Raw genomic sequence first — 17,186 nt, forward strand, 5'->3', positions numbered from 1 at the left:
CTGCGTATATCCCATACCCAGACCTCTGCGATTCTAAAAATTGTATTTGTGCCATGCAGATTTGTATTTCACAAGTAGCACGGTTCTCTTAGTGATTTAATTTTGTAGTTTTCGATCCACTTCAATTATTATTTTAAACGTCCGTAGCATTTAGGGTCTATCATAGTTCTTATATCGATAATGTAATTGAATATTATAATTAGGAAGACCATGTCAAGAGTCATTACCGACAGGTGCAATATGAAAACACAATTGTAGTTATTTACTCTTTTTATATGCAGAAGTGTCATTGTTTAATTCATTCTCTTTATATTGTAGTCTGGCTGGTCATAGGTGCTCCAATATTAACCTTGCTTTAATCTCTTTCCAGTTTGCACTGTTCTCCACTGCCCTATGGGACATTGCAATGTCCATGACTGTCTACTCTTGGATGCTATCTTTCCAATTTTGTTATGTGTGCCTTGGTTTCTCTTTCTCCTCACTGTACCCTACTGGATTGTCTTTGAAATGTCACATGAGCATGAGACATGATCATGTCATCTTAATTTGAGTTTCTTTACGGCAATGAGCAGAGCTTCATATGGTATAATTGCATCCTGGTTTAAGATACGTAACTCCACGTTAGGGATATGGTCTAAGTATGAGAGTATCTCGTCTCTAAGGCATGTATTTTTCTCGTTAGTTCATCAATAATAGTCAATGGCTCACAGTCTGACGTCTGTATGACACTTGAACCATGTGAGACAACTGTCATAGTCATAGAAATCTCTGTATGAAGTATATTTCATTCTTCAAACAATTATACCATTCTGGCATTACAGTCATTTAGAAATATATTGGTTGCCCCATAGATTTGTGGATTGAACGAATGTCCTAGCTTTTTCCAATAACATTTCACATGGACACGTATTCTTGTTGAAGAATAGTCTAGATCATTATTTTCTCAATTGAATTAAAGTTGCACTTTTCATATTCATTGGTATCATATCCTGGTTTGATTCAGTGGTTGTTTCAACTTCTACATTGTAGAAAGAAACCTGAGTATGTTCGCGCCTAGTGGTGCAGTCCATGATCTGGTATTTGGAAGAGCTAATGTGAGTATTCCTCTAGTAGTTGAAAGTATGTCAGAATGGTTAAAAAGAATAATTTAAACTTGACCTGTACCATGATTATATTTCAGTATATAGGATGGAATTGGTACACAAGGATGGGTCAAATGGTTAATTTCAAATCGATCTTTAACATGATTATAGTTGAGCATATATTAGTGAATAGTAGCACAGATTTGAAGAAGATATTGTTACTGAAAAATTCAGTAGACTTCAAAAATTAATCTGACAACTGGAGATGATGGTCTGTATATTGTAGTTCTAACAGTGTCGATGTACCAACGGTATCTTGTTGAATCACAAAAATATAATTTCTGGTTTAAATACACAATAAATTCCAGTGAAGAACTTTATTCAAACACTTTTGTATTTCCATTGAAAAAAATCAATTGAATTTAATAATGTGAAGACATAAAATTCAGCCCAAGTATACACAACATAATACAACTTGAAAGTGCTGGATGTTAAAGTTCAAATGACCAAGTCCACACAGTTACAATATTATATACGTCACTAATTTACTGCATGTCACAATTAACATTTTCTACAAAAGAAATGCATGACCTAATGGAAAATAAGCATGTAGAATGACCTAATGCTTACAAAACAATAAGCTGGTTTATGTATAGTTCATTAGGAACTTCCAAAGCCTAGACCCAGATAAACATATTTAATTATTATATTATTGATAATAATACTGATTTTGATCCCATACATATAGATAATAATTTAGCTATTTGAATTAGTTCTTTACACAGAATAAAATACAAGCTCAGTTTGGGTCAAGCAGAAATTAAATCAATTTTGGACAAGTTCAAGTCCAACAAACAATAATACATTATAATTGTATGCAATACAAATCGAAGAAACAAAGAAGGGATATTAAATATACATAACAACCCACTGACAAGTAAAACAAAATCACCATAACCTTTAGCATCAACTAACTATATGTGTGATATCCGGTCAAACAAATCCCGCAACCTCATCAAATAGATCAGAATCCAATACACATATAATGCTACATGTAATCTTAAACATAAATACCTAAAGCTACTGAAAATATGCTGAGCCCTTCAACCTGAACGTCATCTGCAACTACCAACAATACTATAATTGTATATTGAAATGCTTTTTGGAACCTTGGCAGGGGAACACGTATTATAAATTCTGACGACTAGATGTCATCTTTCAGATCCCCACCCACAAGACAAACTGGATAAGATGAATGAACGTAAATACGATCCAGACTTGCCACCTTTAATATCTGACATTTAAGTTTACTCAAAACCATTCATGCTGTAGTAAATATGGATACTACTAGTTTATGGTGGCAGGCGTTTCTTCCTTTCCTTCGCTGATTAAACTGTTATGTATGCTGTAAATGAACTTATAAATGGTATTGGTGGGGCCATAAATACGATCTGCTCAACAACGTTTAGTTTCATCCCAACATTAACAATATCAAAATATTGACAGATAAACGAACCAACACACCAGTTCTTGATTTCCCCATTGTATGCGATCTCAGCTAGTTTCTTTGCAACCTAACAACATCTTCAGTCTAGCGTTGTTACGTTTGCTATTTACTAGTTCAATTGTCAAAATCGAACTATCACCAAGGTTGACATCAATAGCAACAACACAGCTAATACACTTTGTCAAAAGCGTTTTGATGGCAATTCTGATTTGATCAACATGACCATCGCATCCAGCTGAATAACGTTCATAAATGTTAATAAACATGTCTTGGCTGGGTCAAGTTTCCAACAAGTGCATACAATGATTTAACTCTAAGATGTCCACATATTGGCCTTTATTTGTTTAGATAGCCATTTTAAAGCCATTTCATATTTTTTCTAACAGCCCCTAAGGCGGTTCTTTTGCAACCACTAAAGCCCCTTTCTGCCAACAAAGCAGTAATAACTGCAAGGAATATAAATAGTTCACCTGCGTTTTTAATAGCAACACATCTGATTTTCATAGTTTTTATGTAAGAGGGATGATATTTTAGTTTGGCCGCACTTAGCTGATTATCTTTCATTTGGGTCATCCACACTCCAGGTAATGTTGTTTGCGAAACTTTCAATGTTACCCCAGAACTGTATATGGTTTCTTATACCAACTGCTTTGCACTAAGGTTGAACATCACATCATAATCTGGCATTGTTATTTATAGTGATACTAAGCTCAGTTACTTTAGCAATTTACCACAGGCACATCAAAGATCATCATTTGGACACCCGTGCCCTTAAACAATATTCCTTATATAAATATATACAGCGTAATACATGTAATACACCCCCACATATGCTTGAAATTAGATGTCAGTAATGGATTTCCAGATCAACTACAGATGTTCCAATTAAAACTGGTAAACTGGGTGTAATGTGTTAAATATTTCATGGGAAATTTGAAAACCAGTATCGATTCAAATATGACCACACATTGTAATATAACACTCAGTATAATTTGGATATATTATGTATAGCCAAGCAAAATTGCTTCCCAAGGTTCAAAATGACGGCTTAACCACAATAAATCCTCAATCACCTCAAATGTCATCTGAATTTTTATCTTGAATCACATGTTGAATACTTATTAACAACTCCCGCAAAATAGTACTTGGTGTGTGCACATGTATGGCATGTGAGAAATATGACATGCATTGTATTGTAAATTTATAATTTAACCAGTTTTGATCGTGCTCTGGTCACTAATAGTTATTGTTGATCTCGTTTCAAATTTGCTGTTCTGCAACAACATTGTTGCATATAATGTCAACGTGTTTAGTGATTGAGGCAGCAACATTGTAGCCTCTTCAAAACATATATGGGCAACCAGTCTCGGTTGCGTAATGGTATATAATGTGTTTTCTTGTATGAAAAAGTAGATCTCTAGTATACAGTTGTATCAGCAATGTTTCACCTTGAAGGTCTAATACCTGCCGTTTCAGACCTGATTTCATAACAAACAGTGAGGCTGTCACAGCCTGAATTGATCTGCATCACTCAGGTACTTCTAACAATGACAGGTGCGAAATTATATGCCATGAGTAAACATCGTCTGTCATCTCAAATGTCGTCATGCAAACCTAAAACTTATCTTATTAATGACATTTTAATGTCAAGCCCACATGATAGAATCTTTGGGGGCCACCAATGTGATTCTTTCCCGAATTTCTTCATTGATCGTTTCTAAGTTGACAAATGTAAGTGCAATGAGTCCACTTTTCAGTTTGCTCTTTGCTACAAAATTGTTCATTGGATTCTAGTGAGAATGAATGAAAGCAAGTCTTCTAGATGTTAGACAACTGTACTGTATATAGTGCTAAATTACGTCGGATTTCGATTGAAATTCCTCAGCCAAGTTCTGTAATAACTGTTGGTTGTATGTTAAATTTATCCTTTAATACAGATTTATCTGTGCTGAACTTACAATCTTGCTAAGTTTGAGTACTTACCTATTGGGTTAACACAGCATGACACACATCTTTCCAGATTCTTAGGCTTTTGGTAACGTTCCACTTCAATCAATCGCATCTTCTGTGAAGAAAGCATAACCAAAAAGTCATCATACAAAAATTATGGAAAGAACAAAATATTATTATAGTTTCTTAATATCACTAAATTCAAGTCATTACTACAGACACTGATGGCAAACATTAGTCTCAAAAGTAAGGGAATCTTATTTTCACATAAGCGCATATTTGTTTTAGCAAAAACAAAGATTCTTGCACAAATTGGCCATTGTATCCAGTAAATAGATGCCTACACATGCTAATAACTATTATGCATTACCCATTAATATTTTGTTAACAAATTTGACAGGAAAATAAATCAAGAAATTAAGATAAACTCATCACTTCATTCATAGTTCTCTTACTGACCTCATGCCACAATTAGCATTTTCTAAGCGAATTCCCGTACCTAATGGAAAATAACCTTCTAGAATGATCTTGCTCTTTACAAAATCAAAAACATAACCTGTCAAATTCACATAGGACATTCCGAAACCCAAATAAACACATTTACTTCGTCTATTAATAATGATTATCAAATTAATCTCATAAATATAGAGAATAATTCATCTATTAGTTTTTTACATAAAATAAAAAAAGAACTTACAATATTCCACAAAATTCCAAGAATTATATACGCAAGTCCTAGTAATTTAAATTCCTGAATACAGTTCGGTTAAAGGAGAGAAAATATTCTAGAACTCAAGTCGATGAGGTGCCTGTGGTAGCTATTAAATTGCTGATGACCACACCGAAGGCCTAATGGTTAGAGTGTCCGTATTGGAAGCGGGAGGTCATCGGTTCGAACCCCGGTCGAGTCATACCAGAGACTAACAAAATTGGTAATAACAGTTGCCTCGTAAGGCGCTCAGCATTAAGACATTAGTGTTAGGACTGGTCGGCCCCAGAGCTAGACATCACTATAAACTACCACACTGCAGACATCGTAACGATATGACTTAAACAAATGTTAAAGTTATGTTAAGAATCCTAACTACACACACATTCACAAGGTGGTGATATGTGAAGAGTCATTTTTAGAATCACATAAATATAATTCCAGGTTTGAATATACTATAAATTCTAATGCATATCTCTTCCAAGAATTGTATCAGCATTTTCGCGCTATCAGAGAAAATAATCACTTGAATTCAATAATTAGAACAAAAACGATTCCAGCCAATATATGCCGGTCACAACACATTATATATATAATTTGAAAATACTATGTCTTAAACCAAATCATCATAATCACAAGATTGTATAGTTCTCTAACTGACCTCGTGTCACAATTAGCATTTCCTAAAGAATTCCAGTACCTAATGGAAACTAACCTTCTAGAATGATCTTGCTCTTTAAAAAATCAAAAACATCATAAATATAGAGAATAATTTAGCTATTAGTTCTTGACTAAAATTATGATATAAAGGACAACAAGTTCAATAGAAGTGACTTAAATTTTGGACAAGGTAAGTCCAGTAAACAATATTATATTACAACAGCATGTAATGAAATAAAGAAATTTTAAAATTAGAAAGCAAACAATTAAATAGAGATAACAAAGGTGACAAAAGTTGTTATAAGTACAAAGGAGAATGCAATATCAAATTGACACAAAGAATAAAGAATTGACAGTTTATACAGACAAGGGAATATATAATGTAAACGTTGTAATCTGTACTCTCTGTTTACATTATGTAAGCGTTTTGGGAATATAATTCTAATTTTATTTACTATCCATTATATCATATACAAACTCCAGCACACACATTTTGATTACTATCCTACCAAACAAAGAAAAAGTTAAATAGATTTGATACATACAATTTTGCACCCAGCCATACCATCATACCATCCAAGAAATCGAAAGGGGGGTAAACAAATACATACAAGATATGGGGTAAAAAAGATTTTAAGCTTCAGGTGTTAACATCATGCCCAAACAACAACACGTATGTTCCGAAACATTAAGCAGGACATTATTTTGGCAACTAATATTAGTATCTCTGTTCTCTAGGGATTCAATTAGTCTTAAGAAGGGCCTCAAGAATTCACCACTGTTTTACACAGTGGCTGCATCTACTGTGACGGGTGACGAACGCTTCGCATCTATCTCTCTCTCTCTCTTGCACCCTCTTCTCTCTCCTTATTCGCTCTCTCCTTTGCCCTTTTCGCCTTTAGTTTCTAACCTTCTACACTCATCACCTATTTGACAAATCCTTTGGCATTTCAGAAAGAAAAGATTTCCCTCTTTGGATAACTCTTGCTTGTGTAACATTCCGATCATCAGATCGGACATCCAATCCAGGCTTGATATACTCTCTCAATCATGTTAATTGAATCCAACAGTTTTCCTGTTCTGAGGTCTTGGCTAATAATGATTCTTGTCACTGAATAGCATTCCTGATCAATGAGCAGCTAGCAAAGCCGGAAGTACGTACGTGAAATAAAACATTCCGCACACAAAATACAACTCACGAATCTGGCCTAAATTAAATCATTTCCCTATCTTTTAGACATGAGTAAGCGAGTGTTTCTAAATACACTCTATAGTCTAAATCCACGCAACGGTTATATTTCGCTCGGAAGCGAATTATATGCAACTAACACATTCATATGGTAATGAATTTCTAATTTTTTGATAGTGAAAATCAAAGACATGGACAAGCATACAACAACGAACACAAAATGTTTGGCTAAACAGTTATTATCTCATTTTTGAAGCATGGTTCTGTTTTGTGAATGTTCTCAGTTTTAATATCTTGCAGAGCGGCCACTTTTGACTACAGATCTCACAACAAGAAAGGACTTGCTCCTTCTACCGATCCGGTGGCCTAGTGGTTAGAGCATCAGCCTCGGATGCGGGAGGTCATGGGTCATACCAAAGACTTACAAAATGGTCATAACAGCTGCCTCGCTTGGCGCACAGCATGAGGTCAGTGTTAGGACTGGTCGGCCTGGTGTCAGGATAATGTGACTGGGTGCGACATCATGCTGCGGCATGATGCCCCAGTGCTAGACATCATTATAAACTGCCACACTGGAGACATCGTAGCGATATAACTGCAAAATTGTTAAAGCTATGTTAAAAACCCAGACCACACACACACGCACTCATTTTGGTGCATGCCCATGATTTGAGTACAGTTGTTATTCATCTCTCTCACACACACACACTTACACACGCTCCTTCTAAAGAAGAAATGATATGAATTTATTACAAATTCGTTTCCCCCTCCTTGTTGTTGTTGGTAGTATTGTTGATGCCTCTGCTACTGTTGTGGTCTCTAATGCTGTCTACAGTCTCTCATTCCAGTCGTATTTTTCCTCAGTTATATCTTATCACATACTATCACCTAATATGTTATGTGCTCCTGTTATAAAGATGGTATTCTGTCAGGGCTCTTCAGTGGCGTTAGGGTACGGAAGGGTTCTACTGTCTAGGTGCAACATGACGACGATTAAACTCTTAAGTCGTTGTCAGATTTTTAATAGTTGATGACTCAACCGCACATGGCAAGACTGGTAATATGGAATATGCATATATGTAATTGAAAGCATTACTCTGACTTGGTACGCAGACTTAAAAAACAACATTATGGAGATAGATAGTGTGTGTCAGTGTGTATGTGTATGTTTGAAATTTTAATGTGGCTTTAACAGTTTGAGTCATATTGTTAGGATGTTTGCAGTATGGCAGTTTATGCTGGTGTCTAGCACCGGGCATATCATGCTTCATTCATGTAGCTTCATGTTCCACTCAGTTTCATTATCCTTACACCATGTCCACCCTCCAAAAACTGAGCGCCATGCAAGGCAGTTGCTAGTCCCATTTTTATAAGTCTTTGGTATATGAAGATCAATACAGAGAAATGTGAAAGAGCATGTCCAAACAATTTTGATTTGATCAGAAAGCATGACGCCATTTCATTTTCAAAATAAAACGTTTTTAATATTTAAATAATAACATGATGCTTCTCAAATGTGAAATACGAATACAAACAAACACACGAGCAACAACTAAGATGAATGTATATGAAAGGTTGAAAATGTTGTATGGTCAAGCTTTACGTTCAGTGATCTAATCCACCCTCCGTTTGCTTTGATTCACGCGTCATTTCTTTGCTGCACCCGATTATAATAATATTCAAGAAAAAGCGTTATATGTTATCATCATTTCTGAATAGCTACGATGTGGTAGTAGAGGCTACGAACTTATTATGATACCTTGCCATGAAATATATAAAACTGTTATCAAAGATAGTAAAAACTTGTGCTAAGATCTACTATGTTACAGTCAAGTTATAGTTGTGTGCTTATGTCAACCATTCCTTGCCACCGAGACAGCACACGATTCTATCCAAGTAAGGCTGGCCACTTGATATATGTATATTCTACGAAACATTATTCAATGTATGCCTCATATACTATGATAAATCTATTTTCAAAGACGCTACAATGCATGTATATGGGACAAAAAAAAAAAAAAAAAAAAAAAAAACTGAAGTAGATCTGAGTTAAACTCATATGAAAAACCATCCAATAAAAATGAAGAATGTAAAATCAATTTTCTACCATGAAATACAGCAACTCTAGTATTCAGTATGATGATTATTTAATTTCCTTCAGTGTATGATTTTAAGATGTTCAAACGTTTTGACGAGATGATACGAGGTTGATACGTATAAGGTCAATTCATTATCTCGTCCACAAAGTACGGGTACAAATATTAGCATTACATTTCTATAGCACACACTATCAAATAAAAAAACTAAAATGTCTAAGGGATATCACATAATGTGTTGATGAATAAACTGAAACAGATCCTTTTAATTTGACACTAATGACTCTAGTCTATGCAAGATGTATTCTCATAATGAATCTAGTCTATAAGTCTATGCAAGATGTATTCTCATAATGAATCTAGTCTATGCAGCATGTATTCTCATAATGAATCTAGTCTATGCAACATGTATTCTCATAATGAATCTAGTCTATGTAGCATGTATTCTCATAATGAATCTAGTCTATGCAAGATGTATTCTCATAATGAATCTAGTCTATGCAAGATGTATTCTCATAATGAATCTAGTCTATGCAAGATGTATTCTCATAATGAATCTAGTCTATGCAAGATGTATTCTCATAATGAATCTAGTCTATGCAAGATGTATTCTCATAATGAATCTATTCTATGCAGCATTTATTCTCATAATGAATCTAGTCTATGCAATATGTATTCTCGTAATGAATCTAGTCTATGCAAGATGTATTCTCATAATGAATCTAGTCTATGCAATATGTATTCTCATAATGAATCTAGTCTATGCAATATGCATTCTCATGATGAATCTAGTCTATGCAACATGTATTCTCATAATGAATCAAGCCTATGCAAGATGTATTCTCATAATGAATCTAGTCTATGCAAGCTGTATTCTCATAATGAATCTAGTCTATGCAACATGTATTACCATAATGAATCTAGTCTATGCAACATGTATTCTCATAATGAATCTAGTCTATGCAAGATGTATTCTCATAATGAATCTAGTTTATGCAAGATGTATTCTCATAATGAATCTAATCTATGCAACATGTATTCTCGCAATGAATCTAGTCTATGTAGCATGTATTCTCATAATGAATCTAGTCTATGCAAGATGTATTCTCATAATGAATCTAGTCTATGCAAGATGTATTCTCATAATGAATCTAGTCTATGCAACATGTATTCTCATAATGAATCTAGTCTATGTAGCATGTATTCTCATAATGAATCTAGTCTATGCAAGATGTATTCTCATAATGAATCTATTCTATGCAGCATTTATTCTCATAATGAATCTAGTCTATGCAATATGTATTCTCGTAATGAATCTAGTCTATGCAAGATGTATTCTCATAATGAATCTAGTTTATGCAAGATGTATTCTCATAATGAATCTAATCTATGCAACATGTATTCTCACAATGAATCTAGTCTATGTTGCATGTATTCTCATGATGAATCTAGTCTATGCAAGATGTATTCTCATAATGAATCTAGTCTATGCAAGATGTATTCTCATAATGAATCTAGTGTATGCAGCATGTATTCTCATAATGAATCTAGTCTATGCAAGATGTATTCTCATAATGAATCTATTCTACGCAGCATGTATTCTCATAATGAATCTAGTCTATGCAACATGTAATCTCATAATGAATCTAGTCTATGCAATATGTATTCTCATAATGAATCTAGTCTATGCAAGATGTATTCTCATAACGAATCTAGTCTATGCAACATATATTCTCATAATGAATCTAGTCTATGCAAGATGTATTCTCATAATGTATTTAGTTTATGCAAGATGTATTGTCATAATGAATCTAATCTATGCAACATGTATTCTCATAATGAATCTAGTCTATGTAGCATGTATTCTCATAAAGTTTACGATGACGTCTTCCAGAGGTGGTATGCCTTAGGATTACAATTGTTATATACTGTGATCGTTGGTAATATATATACGATTATACACAAGGATCCTGGTCGATAACTGTCGTCTGTGTAATACACAGGCTTGATTGTTGTAATGTTTATGATGGGGAAAATCGTATATGGCACACACGATATACTTTCAGGAAGATGTGCATGTCCTGAGATTCAGAAGGTGATGAAGTATATCCTTCTACTCTCTTATTTTTGTCCAGTTTTATTAATATTTATCAACACTTTCTCTTATATACACGCAGATTGTCACTGCGCTATGCATTACTCAAAAGGCTAATTTAAAGGTTACGATGTACTAGTTTTGGTATGGTGGCGCTGCACCCATCACAATGCATCTACATGGTTACGACCTCTTTGGCCAATAATGCTAGAGGATCTGACCTAATGCAAAACTAAACTGAAGTCAAAAATGTGAAGACCTTAATTCACAATGACCCATTTTTGGGAAATACGGTGCTGTATTTAGAACGTTAATAACACATAGAGTTGCATTACTCTAAGGCTAACAATGCACAGGACACTAATAAAAACGCTAAACTTTGGGAAACAATCATTCGAAATGGAGAAATGGAGTCAATAACACTAACCCATAAAGGTAGATAATGTGTTACCGAAATACAGTGAGCTCACTTAAACATATCCTTTCAAACATACCTGATAGAACTAAACCAGCAATAATAGGCATACAAGAAATATTAGTTACATTTCATAAATGACAAGGAAATGCTGAACCTCATCCAGTCACGAAAATTAGAAATTAAAATAAGATTTTTCCTTAACTGATATACAAAATGTGCATGTAACAAATACAATGACTACATATTACATATTAAATCTCATTTTTCTGATATGGTCCGACAGGTGGCAAATTTTGTAAAATATATCGCATATAGTGATGTGTTGGTCATCCCAATAGTTTTCAAGTTATGAGCAAGTTAGATATTACTCCCTGAATGGCAGCTGTATATCTTAAGTTGTCTTACATGTGCTATGTGTTGTTGTTGTTGTTGTTGTTGTAGGATTTAACGCCATTTTTCAGCACACGATAGGCTATACATGGCTGCCAGTATTAATAGTGGAGGAAGAACCCGGGAAAACCCCCAGAAAGAACCAATGACCCACGAGAAGCTACTGGCAAGATTTATCACATACCCACGCTGGCTGAATCTGAGATTCGAACCCACGCAGACAGAGGTGAGATGGCAGTGATTCGTAACGGAGAGCGCTGTAGACCACTCGGGGCCCCCTGTGCTACGTCTTGCAACTGCCATATACAATATTCAATTGAAAATAATGTGCGAATTTTGTCATTTTGAGTATTTCACTCGTTCTTAGAGTTCAATATTGGTAGATGGGAGTAAAGGTAAGACAGGGGATGAAGCTAGATGCAAATTATATACTTAGAGCAGTGCCACATTTTGTTCTTATAAAACTATTACTTCAGGTATTGTCAATTTCTGTTACGGAGCTATCAAAGCTGGTGCAATTATTGGAAGACTGATTATGTCACAATATTCTTAATATTGTGTCTTGAGTATTAAGACCAGGGTAATTCATCGCAGGAAAATGAGTAATACATTTGCACAAAATTTAAAATACAGCTAAAAGGACAGTAAAAAAAAACAAATCACTACGCCCACCAGAAGACTTTGATTTAATGTGTTCGATTATACAGTGTGTGTATTGCATATTTAGTAAAATCTGAGTTATGTGTCATATTTTGAATGTTACATTTCTTTTGTGGGGAAAATATTATTTACTAATCTGCATTGCTTTGCTTAGAATTTTCAGCATGTTGTTCAGGCTAAATGGGACAACTAATTAAAACAGTTATTGGCTATATGAGACCTTAGAGCCTTCTTTTGGAGCAAGGATGTAATTTGCTTGCATTGACACAAGTCCTGAAATCTAATATTACTGAATCAAGCTAATTAATAAGACAAATATATGTTGGTTACTAGTGTAAAAGCAGTTATGCCCATTGGTTTGCATTGAGAAAATGATAACATATTAAATATTATTTTCACGACACAAAAATCAGCGATAAACAAAGATAATCAAACATATTATTAAAACATCATATCTCGTCAACCAGTTTGATGTTCATTATATCTTTAATCCATGAAAATTAGAGTCACAGCGCATTAGACAACTATTGACATTTTAGTGGCTACTTTATTTGATTAAAAGTTGTTCATAACAAAGATTAAAATTATATGTAATTTCAGGAAACGAGGTCCACCTAACTTATATATGCATTTTATTAGAATCCGTTTAGGCAAATAAGTCATCCCTTATAATACTGTGTTCCATGATGAAATGTGCATTAGTTCATGCATTTAGGAATTTCGTTTTCGGTTTTGCAACTTACATCAGGTAATGTCTGCAATAAACACGTTTTATTTTGCTGACTCTCATCCAAGTCAACAGCTCGCAATGCGAAATCTGCAAATGTGTCTCTGAATGTTTCATTAGCCCAAACTGCTGCCTCATTTTTAACAGTTGCAGCCCTCTGAAAAGAAAGAAATGTACATATACCTAAAATGGTTTATTCTCTTGATTAACACGGCTGAGATAACGATTTTAATCATACGGGTGGCAGGTGAAATATCCATAATAAATGGTTTGCTCTGAGGTGGAAATTATTAAACTAAAGCCATTGTCAAGTTCGGATTACTCACTTTCAAATGTTATTACTCTGTTACCGATGACTTTATTGCCAAGAAGTCATGGGTTGATTGACCGACGGAAACGATTTAATCAAAAATTGGGACCGAAACATTTGTCTTAAATAATGTTAAAATGAAACCTGAAACTAATGCTCACAATTGAAGAATCGTCAGTATTGAACTAAAAAACATAGAATTAGAATAATAACCTTTGTGATTTTTTTCATTTATTTAAAATACTATAACATGTAAATTAACGACTTTCTCTACTAAGTACGATGTATTTGATATGCATGCTTTGAATATGAGTGTCGATCGAAATATGTTTTGAAAATAAAGACGAGAATTTTCAAATATGATGAATACGCTTGTTTGATCGTTTGTTTTGCTTTTTTTTGCCTTCTTTGTTGAGGTACCAATTCCCATCGATTTCATAGTTTATTTATATCACGAATATAGAGGCTATTATAAAGAGAAAATGATAGTATATGGTCCAGATTACATGAAATTAAGCACCAAAAACAAAAACATATGAACACAATAATTAATTTCTCATATGAATTCATAACGTCCAAATATCTGAATATTAATTCCTAAAAGCAGATTTTGCTGTTGCATATTTATAAATGAACAGGTCTACATAAAAAGCAGCATGAAGCTTTAATATGTTCATCAGGTTCACATTAGCCTGCAAGCACAATATCAGAGTTGATGAATGGGAACACGAATCTGAATATATTGTTTTACTACCTTACATGAAAGCCAAACTCTTGGTCCCTGACATAAGTACGATAAGACAAAGAAATTACTTTTCAATAATGTCTAAAACTTGATAAACTTGAAGCTATGTCTCTTCTAATAACAGTTCAAGACATTGACATAAAATGTGTTTGACGGTAAATTGTGTTGTCTCTACTCACGTCCTCTAAATCAGTTTTCAAGTACCGGTCATTTTTCAAGTTATGCTTCCTATAAATATAACGCGGCTCTGTATTGAGTTTGGCCTCAAGTCCTGTTAGAATTTCTAGCACAACTGAAAAGAAATGTAAAAATAAATTTTATATAACTTTTCAATTCACACGTTGTATCCGTTGCTATATATATATATATATATATATATATATATATATATATATATAATAAAAATAATCATTGATAAAGTAAGAAATGTAATTCAGTTGTATCTTATTGTATATGTGTAAATAATAGGCATACATAAAACGCCAAAAGAGGGTCTCACATCAATGTCTCAGCTTAAATTGACTTTAGAGCAAAATACATAAGGGTACTGTTATGTATATGTAACTTAATTGTTTGTCTGTTAGTTCAGAAACAATTTCATTACCTGTTTTTGTAATGTAACATCGTTTACCAGAATTGATTTTGTCTAAACTTGAGTTCAGTTCTGTTTGACCTGACTGACTTTTTTATTTCATTGATGTAAACAACTAATACCAGCTTCAATATCCTCCGTGGGTATGAGCTCATTGACCATGTTATTAGTCAGGTAATCTTGTTAGTTTGGGTTTTGTGGATTCTAAAGTGAATTCTATTGGGTATTATGATTTAGATAAGCAAGGTTCATTAAATCATCCTAGAAGGTTATTTTCCATTAGATAATGATAATTTGTGAACTGAGGTTAAACAGAAAATATATTATCTTCTGAGTATGAATATTTTACCAGTTGTGCTTTAACATCTGGCAAGTTTAGATGTATTATGTTGTGTCCAGTTTGGGCTGAATTTTATTTTCTTCAAATGATTGAATTTAAGTGATTATTTTCTCTGTAAATAAAAATGCTCCCTGAAAAATTTCTTGGATACACACATTAATTGGAATTTATACTGAATTTAAATCTAGAATAATATTGCTGTGATTAAACAAGAGACTGTTGGCACATCAGTGCAATCCAGTCTAAAACAGACACGTCATCGCTTTCAGCTTTAAATCTCTTTGGGGCTTGAATTGAATTGTATTGGGAACTTTGTATTTCTATGACTTGTGTTTCAAATTCTTGGATTATTTTTGGATCTAATTTACAAAACCGAAAGTTCATTTCTTTTTTTTTTGCTTTGTATTATACGGGAAAAGTATTTCTCAAGTTTTACAAAGCTTATTTCTTCAATTTTTTTCTGTTCGATTCCTAAATGTATTAACTCAAATGGAGTCAATTTTTAGGTAGTATATTTGGAGAAGTTGTCATTCTAAATAGTAACCCATTTGTTAATACCAGTGGCTGTTTCGGAATGCAAATTAACGTTACCTGCACAATCCCAAAGGTCCTTATACCGCAATATATTGTATCCACTTTAAATCCAGTTAATTTTAGCACGTTTTGTAACAAAAACATCTGTACCTCTTTGAGCAATGCCAACCATATTTGAACGTATATCAGTATCATTTAAATAAATTAAAGACTTCATGAACAAAACTTGTGTCAAATTTGAAAAAAAAATTTTTGAGAAAGGGATTACATGTTACGTTATTTCTATTTTGTTATGGCACAAACCCCTTATTAGTAATATAGGTACTGGTAAATATTTGCAGGTATTAGAGAAAAAGTAAAAAAGAATTTATATTTGTAGCACCCAAAGTCTGCCACAACCTGAATCTTTTGCTAAACTCATATATGTATATTGCGAAAGGTAATGCGTAGCATGTTGACTTTTAAAAACAATATAAGATAATCTCTACCAACTAAATGTCTCTGCTTTTTAGGTTCCTACCACACCCATGTTTGGAAGTAGATTACTCAAATTCATTAGTAAAGAGGGTTTCCCAATTAATAGTTATGTAATAGTTAACATAATATAATTTATAAGCAAATTACAATTTTTCTGTAAACGAAATTTATATAAAAAAAGCACTACAAATATAAAATGAAACGGGTTTGTTAGAAGAGAAACACATCGATTACTACAAATGTAAAGGTTCTGTTCTCAAGGTCAAATTACATCTATCATAACACAGACGCCTTTGAAATATTATATAAACTGTCACAGGTAGATCTGAGCAATACGAAGATGACAAGTGCATTTTTAAAAAATAGAGAAACTTATCTTTGAGCGAGAAGTTAATTCAGCAGATGGATAACGTCATAATACCAAATGTAGAAATATATTGGGGCTAACGTTCCAAGGCAGGACTGTAATATGGTTGGAAGTTGGAAGGGTAAATGTTTGTGTTGTTTGTTGTGGACTGGCTATAACTGTTCCTATCATGACCCAATTAAAGCAGCATAATGTCACTTGCCTAAATGGTGCTGAATTAAATGTTGGAAAAATATATTGGTTAAGGATTGAAAAGGGAACTTTAGGAAACTAAATCTTCCAAATAAATATAAACATGAACTTTTCAAATATAAATAAACAAACACACACACAGACAG

At 33.5% G+C, this 17,186-nt stretch overlaps 1 protein-coding gene across 7 annotated transcripts in view; it reads right to left on the minus strand.

The window, feature by feature from the left end:
* Positions 1-17,186, minus strand: part of LOC149789932 (uncharacterized) — a 475,016-nt gene that overhangs the window by 30,743 nt on the left and 427,087 nt on the right. For all 7 annotated transcript variants that reach the window (XM_089972003.1, XM_089972000.1, XM_089971998.1 and 4 more), the window contains 3 exons: positions 14,718-14,830; positions 13,500-13,640; positions 4,573-4,654 (listed from right to left, as the gene is read on the minus strand). In XM_089972003.1, coding sequence (XP_089828129.1) covers positions 4,573-4,654; positions 13,500-13,640; positions 14,718-14,830 — 336 coding nt within the window. The remainder of the gene's footprint in view (positions 1-4,572; positions 4,655-13,499; positions 13,641-14,717; positions 14,831-17,186) is intronic.

This window comes from Sinohyriopsis cumingii, chromosome 10 (assembly GCF_028554795.1).
Source record: "Sinohyriopsis cumingii isolate HCF-2022 chromosome 10, ASM2855479v2, whole genome shotgun sequence".
NCBI classification, from domain to species: Eukaryota; Metazoa; Mollusca; class Bivalvia; order Unionida; family Unionidae; genus Sinohyriopsis; species Sinohyriopsis cumingii.